Genomic DNA, 18,031 nt, shown 5'->3' with positions numbered 1-18,031 from the left:
GCCGGAGTACCATCGGACCAGGTGGGCTTCGGTCTCCGGTGGAGTTGGTACACACCTGAGCACCTTTTGGTTTGGAGTTGAGGAATACCTTGAGTGGAGAGTTGGCCACGGCATTCCCGGTAAAGAGCAAGTAACACAAGTGGTGGCAAATGGCCCATTATGGCCCCTTGTGATGTGAGGGGGGCTGGGCTGAAATTGGGCTCTTCAAGCCTCCCCTTGGGATGTGATCCGGGCTCGGCTGAAATTGGGCCCTTAAAGCCCCCTTGTTATGCGTTGGAGGCCGGGCTGAAGTTGGGCCCTTGCCTCCTCTTGTGTTTGGGTCAGCCACAGTTAAAAGGTTTTAAAAGGTTAGAATAAATAGGGACTTTATTTAAAAAGGCCGTCCCTCCTTGCCACCATACCATTTGTTTAATAAAAGCTGACAATTTTATTGGGAAACATTATTCTGGTGTCAGTGTCAGTTATTTCTTTTATGGATGTTGGTGTATGCGTATGAATGAAGATCAGTCTATGATAGACATTTTATGTCAAACTGGCTAGTAACAGACCTCTATTGTCCTGAGCCTAAAACCTGTTGCTAGATGATTTTCAAGGCATGATCCAGGTGTGTTGAAATTAAGAGATGTTTTAAAGAATAAAAGTTACACTCTGCATCCTGCACTGCAGCAACACACAGGGACCATACTGTACATTGGGGAAGTGTTGAGGCAATTCCCAGTCCTCCCGAAGCCTGGATTTAGGGATCGGGGAAATCCAACATTTTGGGGATCCTCGATTCACTGATTCTGACCAAAAAATGCTCGCAATCTGCCAGTCAGGGATTTGAAACATGTTTTTTGCTGATTCCCAGAAGGATTGCTGATCATCAATGTCCATCGGTCAGAACGGCATCGGCAGATGGAAAATTGGGCCGTAAATGTATGGCTCACATGCGTCAACTGTCAGTTCCTGGTTTCCTGTTTTATTTTTTATTTTATTTTTTTCTACTTAACAATGCCACCTAGAGACATGGGGGTAAATTTACTAAGATGGGAGTTCTATTTAAGATGGCCTGTTGCCCATAGCAACCAATCAGATTCTACTTCTCATTTATCTAGCACCTTCTAGTAGATAATACCTGGAATCTGATTGGTTACTAAGGGCAACATCCCATCTTAAATAGAACTCCCATCTTAGTAAATGTACCCCATAGAGTTATAGTAAACAACTAAACACTTACAGTACAGTAGTTTATAAATAAGGCATAAGAATAAACATTATTCCAGCTGTATGGGTCTAACTATTGTTAACTTCCTAGCTTCCTCGTACCGTGCTAGCGTTCAGCCTGGCCTTCTTGTTGACCCGGTATTCTGGAGTTTCCGTTTGCATGAAGTTGATTTGGTCTTTAATGTTCTCAAAGTCTTCACGGTATTTCCTCTGTTGGTAGAAGAACATGAGTTACAATGTGCTGACTTTCTGTAGTTTACAACACTGACCGTGTAAAGCTCTGAAGTGTGTACAGCGTATGGTCACGTCACACACTTACATCACTCAGATTATCGGCGTTCATTCTGGCAACTGCAACTTCATAGCATGGAGTCTGACTCCATTTTCCTTTCACTTTCTTCTTGTAATCCTCACGATATTTTATCTGTGTCAGGAAAGATAGATGTCAGGAAATGGTAAGGGAAGGGAAATGTACTGTAGGTAAAAATAGGAAATACATACTGTACAACAAAGTGAGGAAGGGGCAAAGACATGACAGAGGGAGGAAACAACAGTAAGGTAACCATAGAGAAAGGTGGGGAACAAAGCGGAACAGAGGGAAGGAAATTTATGAGATGGCGGTGGCTGCAGTGCTGGCAGTCATAGGTGGAGATTTATCAAATATTGGAGCGAGAAAGTGAAGAAGTTGCCCATAGCAATTAAGCAGCTACTGTCATTTTAGTAATGCAGCCTGTAACATGACAGCTACAAGCTGATTGGTTAGTATGGGCAACTTCTATACTTTATCTCTCTCCACGATTTGAGAAATCTCCCCCATAATGATGGTGTGATGGATATGGAGATCACTGGAAAAGTATAACGGGACCTTCAATTCATAATTCCACCCAAAACTGAATAACAAATTTTAGGCACAGTTATGAAAGACTATAGAATGGATGCTACTTTTCTGGTATTCCCACAGATCTCCCCTGAAGCATGTGATGCAATCCAGTACTTGCATTCTTTCATACTAGTAGCGGTGTTGTTGTAACTGTCCCCTTTCTTGAATGGGCGATGAGTTGAAAGCTCATGGAAAAGGTACATATTATAATAATAACACTTCCACCCGTCAGGGGTGGATTTAGGGGACAGGCCACCCCTAGGCACATTATTGCCCCCCTCCCCATCACATTATTGCCCCCTTCATTTTGGGGCCAGTCCGGATGTCTCGAGACCACCAAACCAGCCCCAACTATCACTTCCTGGAGCACATTTTGCTGCCCATTGTCCAACTCCCGCCAGTTGCAAACTGAAATAAAAAAATAGTTGTAATGTAAAAAAAAAAAAAAAAAGAATCACCTGGCCTCATCAGCCTGGTGTGCTGCCCCCCAGCAAGTGCTGCCCCTAGGCACGTGCCTCACGTGCCAAGTGGGAAACCCAATACTGCCGCCAGTTTCATAGAGTATGTACAGCCAGGGCTGCAATCATAGTCTATTACATGAACTGGGCTAGAAATGAGGGAGATAAGCATCTTTCATTATTACAGTATACTGTAACTTATTAAACTGCACCCACATTTTTTTTTTATTGACTTAAGGATTGTAGCATGAGTGACTGTGGACGGAGATAAGAATTATATCTGAGGCTTGATAAAAGGAAATAAAAATGGAAACAAAGTATGGGCAGATAGTGTATACAGGTGGGAAGAACTGGGAGAGAATGGATGGAGATTAGGATGGGGATGGCCAGGCTTACATCACTCAGCTGCTGAGTCACTTTCTTGGCCATTTCAATATCAGGTCGATCGGCCAGTGACGTGAACTGAAGCTTCTGTACATCATGTCCCTTCTTATAATTGATCTGGAAGAAGCAGAATGGTCATTTATCCCATAACACTCATAAATACTGTAACAACAGAATGCGATTTCGCTATCAAGCTACAACCTCCTGCAACTGTAACTAAACACTGATCTATCGTCCTGGCTTCCTTCTGTGCTTTTCATCAAAGCTTTTATATTTACTAAACAGAGTTTTTAATTGTACATAGACAAAACACTATCCAGTTCTGTGTACGGGATACAATTGTAGCTATAGAGATGTTTTGTGGTGTTTAGTAGGGCACAGAAAATACACACCCTTTCCTACAATATTATATGGCTATAGGGGAAAAATTGAATGTAGTCAGAAAGAAAAAGTGCTGGATTTAATAAAACATAGAAACCACCAGATACGATTTCCTGGTGACATTAAACAGGTTCTTTTTTATATGGACAATGGGGGTGATTCCGAGTTGTTCGCTCGCTAGCTGCTTTTAGCAGCATTGCACACGCTAAGCCGCCGCCCTCTGGGAGTGTATCTTAGCTTAGCAGAAGTGCAAACAAAAGATTAGCAGAATTGCAAATAGAAATTTCTTAGCAGTTTCTGAGTAGCTCCAGACTTACTCAGCCATTGCGACCAGCTCAGTCCTTTTCGTTCCTGGTTTGACGTCACAAACACACCCAGCGTTTGCCCAACCACTCCCCCGTTTCTCCAGCCACTCCTGCGTTTTGCAACTCGAATGCCTGCGTTTTTCCGCACACTCCCATAAAACGGCCAGTTTCCGCCCAGAAACACCCACTTCCTGTCAATCACACTACGATCAGCACAGCGATGAAAAAGCTTTGTTATGCCGTGAGTAAAATACCTAACTTTTGTGTAAAATAACTAAGCGCATGCGCTCTGCGAACCTTGTGCATGCGCAGTAAGCGACTAATCGCAGTATAGCGAAAAACGTCAACGAGCGAACACCTCGGAATGACCCCCAATATACACACATCTGCCTTGTGACATAGTAATAGAATGTCAGTACAATCTTATCTGGTAGACAGTGCTATACGTACATCACTCAGCGCCTTCTGTGCCTTAGCCACTCTCCTCAGCTCCGGACTATCAGAATATGGAAAAAAGGTGGATTTATCCTCTTCCCAGTCTGCTGTGTACAGTTTCTAGAGATAACAAATGTAAAAACGGATCAGTCACTTAAAGCTAAATAAATAAAAGTATACTCTGAATGAGGCAGTATAATGGGATCATTCTCATGTCTTAAACAAACTGCCTTTTACATTGATATTTTAGAGTATATATTAAATAAAGGACAAATTAAGTATGTATGCCCACTTCTCTGATTGCTTTGATCCAGCAACAGGAAGCCATTTATACAGTTACAACAAGTTTAATAGTTGTTTTCCATGTAGCATTTGTTACTATTTAGCGCATTAAAAAGCATAAAATAATCTCTAAACTGCCTGTAAAAACTCAAGTAAAAATACATATCAAATGCATATCAAACAAACCAGCATCTGATATGTGTTTTACTACTATTAAAAATGCATGATATACCAGCTATATAGAGATATGCCTATAGCTTGCCATGGGGAATGAAATCTTGTTGAAAGAAGAGTCACTATGGCGTATAGAAGCACTGAAGAAGGCAATGATAGGTTGCCCAGAGGGGGAGTTGGATCAAAATATCACACAGTCCTATTGTACCTACAAGTGGGGGGCAGACAAGATCCGCGTTACAAATGGGGAATGTGGAGACGGGAACAATGGCGCTCTGGTGACAAGGATAGTGCTAGAATGGTAGACTGGAGGAAGAGGGCTCTGCCCTTGCGGGCTTACAGTCTAAGGGGTTGATTCAATTAGCTCACCCCCACAAGTCCATGCGAGTGTGGCTATACTGTATGCTACACTTACGTAGGTCTGGGCATAAAAACAGTGAGTACAGAGTATGGCATGTAAGAGGAGGTGCCAATGCTGGCGTTTCCATGCTATTGCCATGGCAATAATTGCCCCCCTCCTGGTTAATTGATTTGACCCCTAAGAGGGAGGGGTGTAACCCGGAAGGTGAACTGGGAGATAGGGTAGGTGGTGAATAGATACTAAACATGCTGATGAACTAATGTAGTTCTTCTTAATAATTAGAGGTAAGCTCAACTTACCACTTTTCTTCCAATACTCCTGACTGAGATGTTATAGATAGCGTGGTTTTGGTATATCCAGTGGAGCAAAGAGGGAGGTGTGAGGGTACTAATTACCTGGGCCCAGGCTTGTTGGAGGGGCCTGGCAGGGGCCCGAGTCCACGCGGACCCACCCCACATAACCACCTTCTTACCAGTCAGCCTGCAGCAGTGCAGCCTGTCTTTCCAGCCCAGCACATGCTGCTGTGTGCTTGGGGCCGGGGTGCTGGCTGCAGTGGGTCCAGGAAGGCTGTCACTGCTGAGTGCAGTGATCGCACTGATCGCCCCCCCCCCCCCCTCCACCTTAGATCTGTCTGCAGCGCATATAAAGTAGGTTTTTCATGTTTTTTTTAAAGGTAGTTAATAGTTAAAGCTATTTAGAGTGTATTTACAAAGTATGTGTTTACATTACCCTATTTACAGTACATTAGACATAAAGTAAAGGATTAACATATGGGTTAGCAGAAAGTGATGCTTACCTTGCTGAACATTGCAGTGTTTTTCACCGCCTGCACAAGCTCAGGAGCGTCAGGAGGTAGCATGTACTTTTCCTTAGTGTCCTCCCAATTCTGCTTGTACAGAATCTAAAATAACAAAATGTATGGAGGTAATTCCAATGCACCATGCATTGTAATAGGAAAGACACCTACCTGCCAACATGGAGCTCACTTACCTTGCTCACTTGGTTTGACACCTTTTTGGCATGCTCAATATCCCTGGCTTTTTCATCAACATGACAATTGGTTCTAGCCACGTTGCCATCCATACGGTACTTCACCTATGTCAGAATAGCAACCCAATTAAAACACAACTTACACTGAGGTTACTGTACTGCCTGATAAACAGCTATTACAAATTCCAGAATTGTGACCATTGAGAATAATCCTGAATTCTGTTACCACACTGAACTATCTGTGGATTATATAAGAATTTGTTGCATAGAACAATGGTATGCTGTAGCGGTAATCCAAAGATCCAATCAGATATTATCTTTCATTAGTCTACTACTGTAGGCTGCTAAGAAAAACAATATTTGATTGGTTGCTTTGAGTAACAACATATAACTGCTCTCTGCACTTTGCTAAATGAGATTTCCCCACAATGGAAGAAAATATATAACATGGGGGGAAATTATGGTCCTCAAGTACCCCCAATAGGTCATATTGTGTGGATATCTAAGCTCTAGCAGATCACTGACCCGATCAAACAGAATAATAAACCTGATTGACCCTTATACAAATGGTGTCCAGATAACACACACATAGACCCCCACTATTAGACCCTGAAGCCACTTCCTTGGGCTCACATTCTATTATATCACATAGTGACCACTATAATAATCTATTCACATTATTCATTGCACATCTTCATTTGGTCCACTGCAAGAAAGAAGATTCCCATTAGATTTAAAATGGGAAGACACCACAGGATGTTTGTATTTGATTAATCCTTATTATTACTATAATGTATTTGTGTCTGTTTATAAACACATTTTACAGAGTGATATTTTATTTTTAATAACACTGTCCTGACACAGGCAGACTGCCTTATGTATATGATGCTTCACTACACTTGGCAATTTACTAAAACAGTCAGCCACATCTCCTGGCATAATCAAGGCGCACGTACTACTATTTTCTGCTGAATTATGTCACAAAATGCACTCAATTTACAATGAGCCCCACTATGTTCTACTAGTCTGCATGTGTTTCCTTATCTGAAGTATGAATACAACATGCACTCTATTCCAATACTACTAAAAGCTGCTACGGTTACTATGGTTTCAAAAAACTAATTGGTAATTAAGGCATTTAGGCCTCCAGACATGAGCTGTAGAGGATTCTGGAAGCTACAAAAAATTTATTCTCTATTTAGCATTCTCATAATATAGTCAGTGTATGTGTGAAACAAAGAAGGAGGAATAGAAAATATTCAGTTTCATCGCTAGATTAAATACAAGGAGTGAGCATGTCAGACTATAAGGGTAACTCAATGTGAACGACTTGGCTTACCTCACTAAGCTGGTTTTGGACTTTTTTGATCCGCCTGAGTTCCGGAGTGTCGATAGTGCTGGCGTATGGCTCTCCCCGATGTTGCTCATATTTCTCTTTATATTTATTCTATGAACATAAGATGTAAATAGAAAGTTATATGATTGATCTGTTACTTCTCATTCAATAAATGAAGGACTGAGTGTTGGGTGCTGCAAAAGAGGCTTGTGCCTAAGTTGCAATGGTTAACCTAAGGTTACTTCCCCCTTGTGCCTAAGGTGCAATTAAGTTTGAGGCACACTGAATACATCCATTTTCTCTTGATCTACAGAGAAAAAGAAATAAAAAGTCCTTCCCAATTCTATCCTAGAATGTTTCTATAAGTCACATAGAATGTTAATGTGATTGTCGCAAGACGATGATATTAACCCAGAAGGTGATTACATACTTATTTGGGATTGGAGAACAAATTAGCATTTTTTATTTAGGTGATAAAACACCTCGTCCCAGCACTGTACAAGGGGTGTGCAATACGTTTCTGGATATGCAGTGCATAGGTAGCGTAGACAATCTGACTGTCTGGTTGTGAACTGTAATCTCTGACTAAAGTTCCTGAGAAATTTCAGGGTACAGGACCATATAGAAGCAGCACTGCACACCGAAGAAGTCAGCTTGTTCATCTTCCTTCACAAATTTGTTATGGATCTCAACAGAGGCCACTGGAGAGCCATGATCCTCTACGACTACAAGAGTTTTGATCGCCTGCAGGTTGCTTTTTAGGAGGAGCACCATCCGGAACCACTGTGTTTGAGTGGTTTGCAGAATTTTGGCATGAGAGGTGGTCCCTTGAAGATGAGGAGCACTATGGTTGACCTGTGTATGCCATCACCGAGGACAATGTTGCTGCCGCGTGCACTCTAGTTCTTTGTGTTCATGCAAAGTGCAAATCAAACGCAAGATGCATGGGATTCGTTTTTAGTCACCAGAAGCTGCAGTGGAGACTTTCATCCAGCATGTAGAAGACATACCTACTTCAGACTGGCCCAGCTGCTTCACCAAGTGGTTTTAGCATATGCAACTTTACATAAAGTCCTTTGGTGAATACTTTAAAAAATGTAATGTTCACTTTGTAAATATAATACTTTTTTGTGCATCTGGAAACTTATTGCACAGCCATTGTGTATGGCCAACGAGACTGTTTAGGCCAGTGGTGAAAAACACTGAATATCATTATGAAATTGAGCACCAGATGAAGTGATCACCCAACACTAATACCCCTTTTCCACTAGCTCTAAAAACACAGGTTTTTACTTAATAATTAAATGGATATGGGGGGTAATTCAGAGTTGATCGCAGCAGCAAATTCGTTAGCAGTTGGGCAAAGCCATGTGCACTGCAGGGGGGGACAGATGTAACATGTGCAGAGAGAGTTAGATTTGGGTGAGGTGTATTCAAACTGAAATCTAAATTGCAGTGTAAAAATAAAGCAGCCAGTATTTACCCTGCACAGAAACAAAATAACCCACCCAAATCTAACTCTCGCTGCAAATGTTATATCTGCCCGCCCCCCCCCCCCCCTGCAGTGCACATGGGGGCTGATTCAGACCTGATCGGTGCTGTGTGCTGGCGCATGCCAGACAGCTGACAACTGTTGTAGCCCTGCAATCACCTCTGCCTGATCACCTCGCGGGCTGGCGGCATTTGACCGCCGTTTAGGGGGTGCGGTCCGGGCAACGCAGGCATGCCCAAACCGTTGGGGGGCAGGCTGCGATGGCTGCGTGATGTCACACGCAACCGCTGCGACCCGGGCGGTGACGAGTAGCTCCCTGCCAGCACGCAGGAGCTGCGCTGGCTGGGATCTACTCCTGAAGTATAAAAGCATTGCCGCTGTGCGATGCTTTTGTACTTGTGCGACGGGGCAGGGACTGACATGCGGGGCAGGCTAGCCCTGTGCTGGGCTTCCCCCCACATGTCAATGTGACTGATCGTGGATGTGCTAAATTTAGCACATCTACGATCAGGTCTGAATTAGCCACACGGTTTTTCCCAACTGCTAACAAATTTGCTTCTGCGATCAACTCTGAATTACCCCCCATGTGCACTGCAGGGGGGGCAGATATAACATGTGCAGAGTGAGTTAGATTTGGGTGGGGTGTGTTCAAACTGAAATCTAAATTGCAGTGTAAAAATAAAGCAGCCAGTATTTACCCTGCACAGAAACTAAATAACGCACCCAAATCTAACTCTCTCTGCACATGTTATATCTGCCCCCCCTGCAGTGCACATGGGGCCTAATTCAGATCTGTTCGCTCGCTAGCGTTTTTCGCTGCACAGTGATCAGGTAACTACTGCACATGCGTATGCACCGCAATGCGAAGGCGTGCCATACAGTTACAAAGCAGATCGTTTTTTGTGCACTGGTTCTAGCGAAGAAACCATTTGCACAACCGTTCGCAAGGAGATTGACAGGAAGAGGGCGTTTGTGGGTGGCAGCTGACTATTTTCTGGGAGTGGTTGGAAAAACGCAGGCGTGTCAAAGCATTTGCAGGGCGGGTGTCTGACATCAATGCCGAGCTCGAATAGGCTGTAGTGATCGCAGCGGCTGAGTAAGGTCAGAGATACTCAGAAACTGCACAAGTTGTTTTTGTACAGGGCGGCTGCACACGCGTTCGCACACTTGCAAAGCTAAAATACACTCCCTTATAGGAGGTGTCTATCTGTTCGCAGCGCTGCAAAAAATAGCTAGCGAGCGAACAGATCTGAATTAGGCCCATGGTTTTGCCCAACTGCTAACAAATTTGCTGCTGCGATCAACTCTGAATTACCTCCATAGATTATAATCAATAGACTCAATAAATTTATATTTGATTTATAACACAGTTCTCTAATAATAATAATAACAACAATAGTCTGACGTAAGAAAAAAAAAGAAAGGTCCAAATTTCAAAAAGGAAAACAAAATGTTGGGCAAATACGCCTTAGGGGTAAATTTAGTAAAGCTTCTAAAACAGAGAATTAGTGATGTTGCACAGGGCAACCAATTGGATGCTGTCTATTGTTGTCTTTAAGGCAATACAGAAATGATATTCAGCATGTGATTGGTTGCTATGGGCAACATCACCAATTCTCTGTTTCAGATGCTTTAGTAAATTTACCCTTTAGAGTCATAATGCCATTCTAATATTTCATGCTCAAATTTGCAAATTGACCCAACTGAATTTTGAAATATTTCCTTCAAACAAACCTGTGCCAAAAGACGTTATTGGTTTTGAACTATTAAGGCATTTGTCCACTAGAGGACAGACCAACCAAACAAACAGGAAGAAATAGCCAATTCAGAGGACACTGTGGAAATCAAGTTTACTGTATGCTAACTGTGCAAAAAACAAACACAACATTGATTCAGTTATTTCTAAACACTGTTACTGTAATACCGCTTTTAGACCTAAACTGCAGGTCGCAGCCAGGAGCCTGACACGGGTGCTACCCGGCTGCGACCCGCGTCAGCCCCCATTTAGACCGGAGTCACCAACCCGGCATATTGAACATGTGATCAACCCCACAAACTATCCGAGTTGGAATACCGGGTCACTCAACCTGGATTATTCCAACTCTGCCCTTTTACACCGAGCAGCAACACGGGTTATGCACGTTCATGTGCAATAACCTGTGTTATATGCTGCCGGTGTAAAAGGGGTATAAGCAATATTAATCTACTTCCAGTAAAACAAGTATCCCACATACCTGACTGAACATGTCTTGCATTTTCTTGCTGTGCGCAATATACGGAGTCATGAACTTTGACGTATCCACCTTTTTCTTAATTCTCTTCTTCTTTTCAGCAGGAGCAGCAGATTGGGCCATTGGGCCACTGGGTGGTTGCTATAAAAGGACACACTAATCAGATATCTTCCATGGCTGAATGTGTTCTACTCTAACATGTAGTGGAAAAATGAACACCCAAAAAATTAGAATATTTGTTTAAAAGCAGCTGTTGGAAACATGGAAAATTGCAGATTACTTATCCCTGATTTTAGTTTAAGCAAACAAAGACTTTCCTTGTTAAAGAAGAGTATCAGAAAAGCTGCTTACTTACCATAGTTCCATTGTTTAATTGCAATTGAGGATCTAACCAGACCTAGTTGTTACTATGAGTTTTAGCATGAGTAGCCAAAGCCATGGAGATTAAGCTGATATGACCGGTACAGTAGGTAAAGGAGACAACCTTTTGTGAGTTTGCAAAGCCAACAATGATCCTTTTTTAGGGATCTCTTAAAGCCATATTATAGTGTTCAAAGCAAGCTTGACATTTGTCGTGATGAAAAGCTACACATGAAGCAGCACCAATGAAGATGGAACGTACGGAACCAAAGCGTTTATCTGAGATTTGCAGCAATGATGAAATAAGCAGATGACCTGGAGAGAAGCAGCATTAACATGGAAGCCAAAATCAGTTAACATGTACGGCAGCTGAGAAATGCCGCTGGGTTGTTCTGCTGGCAATGATTGCAATGTGTGAGGAGAGGGAAAATATCCTGCACCAGATTGTTATTATTAATAGTCAATAATCTCACAAAAAAACATTTGTGGGTTATCTATCCGAAAGGTACCTGGAATATACTGTTGGTGGTGATCCCAGGAATAGAATACAGTGTACTCAGAGAAAAAATTAAATTAGCAGTGGCTAATCCAGAAAGTAATTCCTTAAAAATGATCAGTTAAGTGTAATGATTGTAACGTTAAATCTTATGCTTTATTTTACATTCATTAAAACAACAGGGTGTCATAGACTTAGTTAATCATCATTTGTCATTTGTCATACCTTCTCAATGTAAAAAACCATAACAGACAGTATTTGTCCTGGTGAAATTATAGCAGACAGAGTAAGTCCTAGTGTTCAGACACTTATATCATGGTCGCAGTAATTGGAGAGACAACAGAGACAGAGTAATAACATAATTTAAAGATATTAATATCTGAAATGATCCACAAATAATCACTGATGAATATCCTTCGGGAATGTGCACTGACTTTACCCCAAATAAACATGTGTAATATAAGTACAACTGAACAGGGTACAAAAGCTTAGTGTTACTGATTGAGGAACAGAGGTTTTAAACATGTAAATCAGAACCGACCCTAGCCATAGGCAAACTAGGCAAATGCCTAGGGCATTTGGTATGCCTGGGGCACAAGCAGCTTCAACTGATTAAAATGATATGCAGCATGCCTATATTCTGTGTGTGACTGCAGCTGTATCTGCATATGAAATGCTACATTATAGTGTATTCCTGGAAATCACTGTAATGTAGCATTTCATATGCAGATACAGCCGCAGTCACAAATAGAATATAGGCATGCTGCATATCATTTTAATCAGCAGAAGATGCTTGCTCATCCTAGCCACACAGTAATGCAAATAAGATGCATTTTCATCAAAAAAAGGCGCCCAACATTAGCAGAGCTGCCAGCTGACTCACGCCAGGCATCTCCTGCTGCATGGTGTATTGAGGCAAAATGTATGAGGACACATCTGTATCCAAACAGAGGCAGAGGTCACAGTGTTAGAGGCCTTGTGAGTGCTATGTGCGGGTGGGTTGGTTGTGTAGTAGTGTTCGGCATAACTGTAAGGGGCATTGTGTCTGTCATGTATAAATGCATTAATAATGTGCAGCATATGTGTAAGGGGCATTATGTGTGGCATTATTTGTATAAGGTGCTCTACTGTGTGGCGAAACATATAGAAAGGGCACTACTGTGTTGTCTAATGTGAATATGGAGCAATATGGTGTGGTGTAATGTGCATAAGGAGCAATTCAGTGTGATGTATATAAGGTAAAGTTGTACTACTGTGTGATGTAACGTGAATAAGGGACACTATCCCATGATATAATGTGAATAAAGTTGCACTACTGTGTGGCGTAATTTGAATTGGGGGTACTATTGTGTGGCCATGACCCTTCCCAGCAAGAACGTGCCCCTTTTTGAGCTGTACGTCGAATGTGCGCACTGTTCCTATTTAAAATATAGGGGGAAGGAGCACCAAAATGAGGACTGCTATGCGTGAGGGGTGATGGTGCTGGGAAAGGGGTACAGGGTCAGAGGCAGAACTAGCGGTGGTGCTAGGGGGCACCAGCCAAAATCTTGCCTAGAGCATCATATTGGTTAGGGCTGGCTCTGCATGTAATAGGGGGTGTGTGCTCCTCTGAAGGAGATCAGCAAGTTAGTGTAGATCTATGGCAGATCAGCTTACCATCGGCACTATCGTGGATTTTTGGATACCCCCCGTGGACTTCAATATTTTCACCATCAGACTTAGGTTGATATTTAATAAAACAGAATTATCTCATATAAACTGGAAAATTTGATATTTATGTTTTCTGGACATGGAGCTAAATATCTCCTCGCCAGTGGCAGTTGCAGCACAGTCCAAAATTCAAACAAGGGATCCACACCAACTGCCAGTGAGTCCTGAACAACAATGTCTGGCAACGTTTGGGGTGGCAGTTGATGTGGCTTCCCTATTTGAATTGTGGACTGCTCTGCAACTCCAACTTGAGCAGAGATATTAATCTCCATTTCCAGAGAACATAAATATCAAATTTTCCAGATTTTATGAGAAAATTATGTTTTAAAGTCCCAACCAATCAGCTCCTTTATGAGATAATTATGTTTTATTAAATATCCCCCTTACTCTGTCTGCTAGGTTTTCACCAGGACAAATTCTGTCTGTTATAGGTTTTTTAGATTTAGAGGGTATGTCAAAAGATGACTAAGGGGTCTATTCATGAAGCAGTGAAAAGAATGGAGATGTGAGCCAGTGGAGAAGTTGCCCATGGCAACCAATCAGTGTTGAGGTAATATTATAAAGTGTATTCTATAAAACGTAGCAGCTGATTGGTTGCCATGGACAACTTCTCCACTGGCTCACTTCTCCACAATTTTCAGTGCTTCATGAATAGACCCCCAAGTCTATGACACACTGTTGTTTTAATGAATGTAAAATAAAGTATAAGTTTTAATGTTACAATCATCACACTTAACTGATAATTTTTAAGAGTGCCCAAAAAAGGAATTCCTTTCTTGATTAGCCACTGCTACTTTAATTTTTTTTTCTCCGAGTACAATGATTGCAGTGTGTCATTTCCAGGAACAAGAGAGTTAATTATTTTGGATTTTTCTACAATTCGCATGAAGCTGATAATTACAGGGATATTTTCACATGAAACGCTATGAAAAATTCCTTATGTATTGTTAATATTTTGTAATCAAGTCCAAGCTATATGGGGGTGGCATTGCCATCTAATAAGAAATGACTAACTAGGTCAAAACTAATTCGGAAATGCAACGAAAGACGTGCTTCCCAACTCTCTCAATTATGGTGGGACAGTCCCACTTTTCAGGCACTGCCCACCGCTCCACACATGGGTGGCGGTGTCCCACGGGAGGAAAAAGTTGGGAGGACACTCTTTGTCACCTGCTGCTCTGCATAGTGGTGAATGGATGCCGCGAGTATTGGCATAGAATGTCACCAGTAAAGAGAAAGACAAGGAGCAGCCCAGCAGCTCGAGGAGTGCTGGGTACGCCCCTAGCACAACGAGCAAAAGAGGTACGGTGTGATGCCCAGCCAGGCCCCTAAAGTTGAGAGAAGTGCTAAGGGAGATATTTATAAAAAGAGAACAAGTGGAGGTGCTGCATTGCCCATAGCAACTAACCAATCAATCTTTTGCAATTATTTTATAGCATGCCCTAAATAAATGATAGCTAGAGTCTGTGCGGCCTCCACCCCCAAACAAGTGATGTCATGACGTTATGTCAAGGGAGCGAGCCGCCAGGACCAAGAAGAAGAGGTGTTCCCGGAGTGCCCTAATGAAGCTTCAGGTTGCTCTGTGGTGTTTCTACTGGCTGCAGGGTGCCATAGAGCAGTGACGGTGCTGTACCCTGGGTGATGGTGCTGCTTGCCCACCCCTAGTTACAGCCCTCTTGCCCACTTCCATATCTGCTACAGAACAACAGCAAACAATATATTAAGATCATCGAGCCACTGCTGCTCCTGCTCTGGTTCTGCAATCTTGCCTCCCTCCTCTGTTATAGGATAAGAAGTGATGGAGTCCTTTAGGTATATAGTACTTGGAGGGAGTGCTAACATACAGAGAGCAGGTCAGGTGGTTACTTGAGCTCTGCTGCAAGTTAGGTCATCAGTCACCCACCAGCTGACACCCAATGTATCCGGCTGACAGGTCACGGTGGGTGTCCCTGACATGACTTGATCTGACTGCAGTCTGCAGGCAATTTTATTGGTAGGGTCCGACAGGAGTTAGTTGTACTGTGCGCCTGCCTAGAATTTACTAAGAATTACTATTTTATAAGTTTACAAACTTGTTAATCATTTTGGAGGCATAAAGTAGTCACTTGTTAAATATTTAAATGCGTAAGGGGGCACTAAAGTAACATTTATATAAGACGTCGTTTTCTCAGATTATAGAGTAACGGGTTAGTAAACTTGTGAAACATAAGGGGAGAGCAAATATTTAAAGATATAATAGAGTATTAATGAAGAAACAATTTAAGTTCAAGTCCTAAGCTAGCCATAAATCCTAATATTATACTTAGCTGAAGATATAAAAGCGACCTGTGATTCCGGCTGCCCAGATTCTCTAGATGTAAGGAAACACACCATAGTTTATACAAGTGACATTGGGGGTAATTCCAAGTTGATCGCAGCAGGAAATTTATTAGCAGTTGGGCAAAACCATGTGCACTGCAGGGGAGGCAGATATAACATGTGCAGAGAGAGATAGATTTGGGTGTGGTGTGTTCAATCTGCAATCTAAATTGCAGTGTAAAAATAAGCAGCCGGTATTTACCCTGCACAGAAACAAAATAACCCACCCAAATGTAACTCTCTCTGCACATGTTATATCTGCCTCCCCTGCAGTGCACATGGTTTTGCCCAACTGCTAAAAAATTTCCTGCTGCGATCAACTTGGAATTACCCCCATTGTTGTGTGTTTTTCCTCTGAGGTTTTACAAATGGACATACTTTACTTATAATGGATGTGTAGCCTTCCAACAACTAGACAAGGAGAATTATGCAACCTGTTCTACTTTAAAGAAGACGTTGATAAAAGAGAGATCGGTCTTAACATGGGAAACACAACCCTTTCATTTTTTACCTCCGTCAGGTTTATTCTAGTTAGTAAAATGGATTTTCTGTAGGGGGTTTGATCTGTACAAGGGGTGACAGTAACACTGCCAGGATTAGTTGAACTTGTCCCATACAATCACCATGATTTAAAAGATGTATCCCTTTGTTTCTTATGGAAATATCCCTGAAAGCAACGCGGCTTAAATAGCAGGTTAAAGATTTTTAGTTTGCTTTGAGTGCTTTGCTGCTGAGGTGTTACCTCCTCAACTCCCCCTTCTTCAATGACTGTCTCTTCATAATAGTACTGTAAAAAAAATGGTAATTGCGTTGACAGCTCTAAAACTCAATAAACAAGTGAAAAAAAGCACTGTATAGTCCAGACACAAAAACACCTAACGCTTACACATGTTATATAAGTATTACCATTTATTCATGAAGCAGCTGCATATTCTGTGGCAGTGTAAGCAACCAGATACAAATAATTATGAAAATGTCTTCATACCATAATTAAGTTCATGGCATGTAAATCTGCCTGTAGGTTTATGGAGATTTCCATTAAACTTATACATCAATTTCCCCCAATTAAAAATGAATGCCCATATTTATCAAGCCTTGGAGAGTGATAAATTGCACAGTGCCAAACATGCTGTGTTTGAAAAATGACCGTTAGGAGCTGATTGGTTGGTACAGTACTTGATCACCGTGCAATTTATCACTCTCCAAGGCTTGATAAATCTGGGCACAGAAGATTTAAAACATTTTTATATAAATGTTTTGAAGACTTATGATTAAAAAAACAGCATCTAACGACATTAGTTATTTGAAATTCTAAGAGTAACTTTGTTCCAGAATTTATCAAATTGATTCTCTGGAAGACACGTAAAAGCTTTGTAACAGTCAATAACAATCACTTTATTCTAAACTATCATTTATGCGTCATGTGAGCTATTTTATTATTTTACTCATTCTCATTGTATCCTTTAAAATACATATATGACTCATTCTACCTAACAAAAGGTATTCTGCAGTACCTAGAAATATAATTGCATCAATTTTTAACACAAATATCTTATTTTTCATTTCGACAAGTTGAAACATAGCATATATATACGTAAATGTTCATACCAGGAATTTGATATATATAAGACTTTAAAAAAAAAAAAAAAAAAATATATATATAGATAGATAGATAGACAGACACATAGATAGATAGATAGATAGATAGATAGATAGATAGATAGACAGATAGATAGGTAGATAGACCAATCATATTCTCATTTGCCAGATGACATCAATTTTGAATGAACAAAATTTTTACCCAATGAAAGACTTTTTTTATTTTTTGAAACATTCACGGAAATAAGTGTGAATTTTACTGAACCATGTTATACTCTACTAGCTGGTACTATTACTCATATTTAATCAGAAACTTTTTAAAAAGTGAGAATTTCCCTGTACCATTGTTAGTAATCAGTAGAAGAGGCATCATGATGCAGATATATTTTTCTGTAATGTGTGAATTCCTGATAGAATCATACTCACCTATATTTTGCTGCTCCCTGTTGGGAGAACTTGGCAGGGTATATCCGAGTGGATTGCGTGGTGATGTGAATGGTATCATCGTGGTCCAACCCCAAACTGCAAAATGTCACGATTTTCAACAGCAGGGAGTGGGGCTTCATGATGCAATTCACCAGCATCGGATTGGC

At 41.4% G+C, this 18,031-nt stretch overlaps 1 protein-coding gene across 20 annotated transcripts in view; it reads right to left on the bottom strand.

Annotated features, from left to right (window-relative positions):
- Positions 1–18,031, bottom strand: part of NEB (nebulin) — a 249,685-nt gene that overhangs the window by 214,587 nt on the left and 17,067 nt on the right. For all 20 annotated transcript variants that reach the window (XM_063933546.1, XM_063933551.1, XM_063933563.1 and 17 more), the window contains exons 4-12: positions 16,582–16,626; positions 10,919–11,056; positions 7,196–7,303; positions 5,857–5,961; positions 5,663–5,767; positions 4,065–4,169; positions 2,941–3,045; positions 1,526–1,630; positions 1,309–1,416 (exon numbers count right to left, since the gene is read on the bottom strand). In XM_063933546.1, the coding sequence (XP_063789616.1) occupies positions 1,309–1,416; positions 1,526–1,630; positions 2,941–3,045; positions 4,065–4,169; positions 5,663–5,767; positions 5,857–5,961; positions 7,196–7,303; positions 10,919–11,056; positions 16,582–16,626 (924 nt within the window). The remainder of the gene's footprint in view (positions 1–1,308; positions 1,417–1,525; positions 1,631–2,940; positions 3,046–4,064; positions 4,170–5,662; positions 5,768–5,856; positions 5,962–7,195; positions 7,304–10,918; positions 11,057–16,581; positions 16,627–18,031) is intronic.

This window comes from Pseudophryne corroboree, chromosome 7 (genome assembly GCF_028390025.1).
Source record: "Pseudophryne corroboree isolate aPseCor3 chromosome 7, aPseCor3.hap2, whole genome shotgun sequence".
NCBI lineage: Eukaryota > Metazoa > Chordata > Amphibia > Anura > Myobatrachidae > Pseudophryne > Pseudophryne corroboree.
This window is presented reverse-complemented; position numbering and strand designations above follow the sequence as displayed.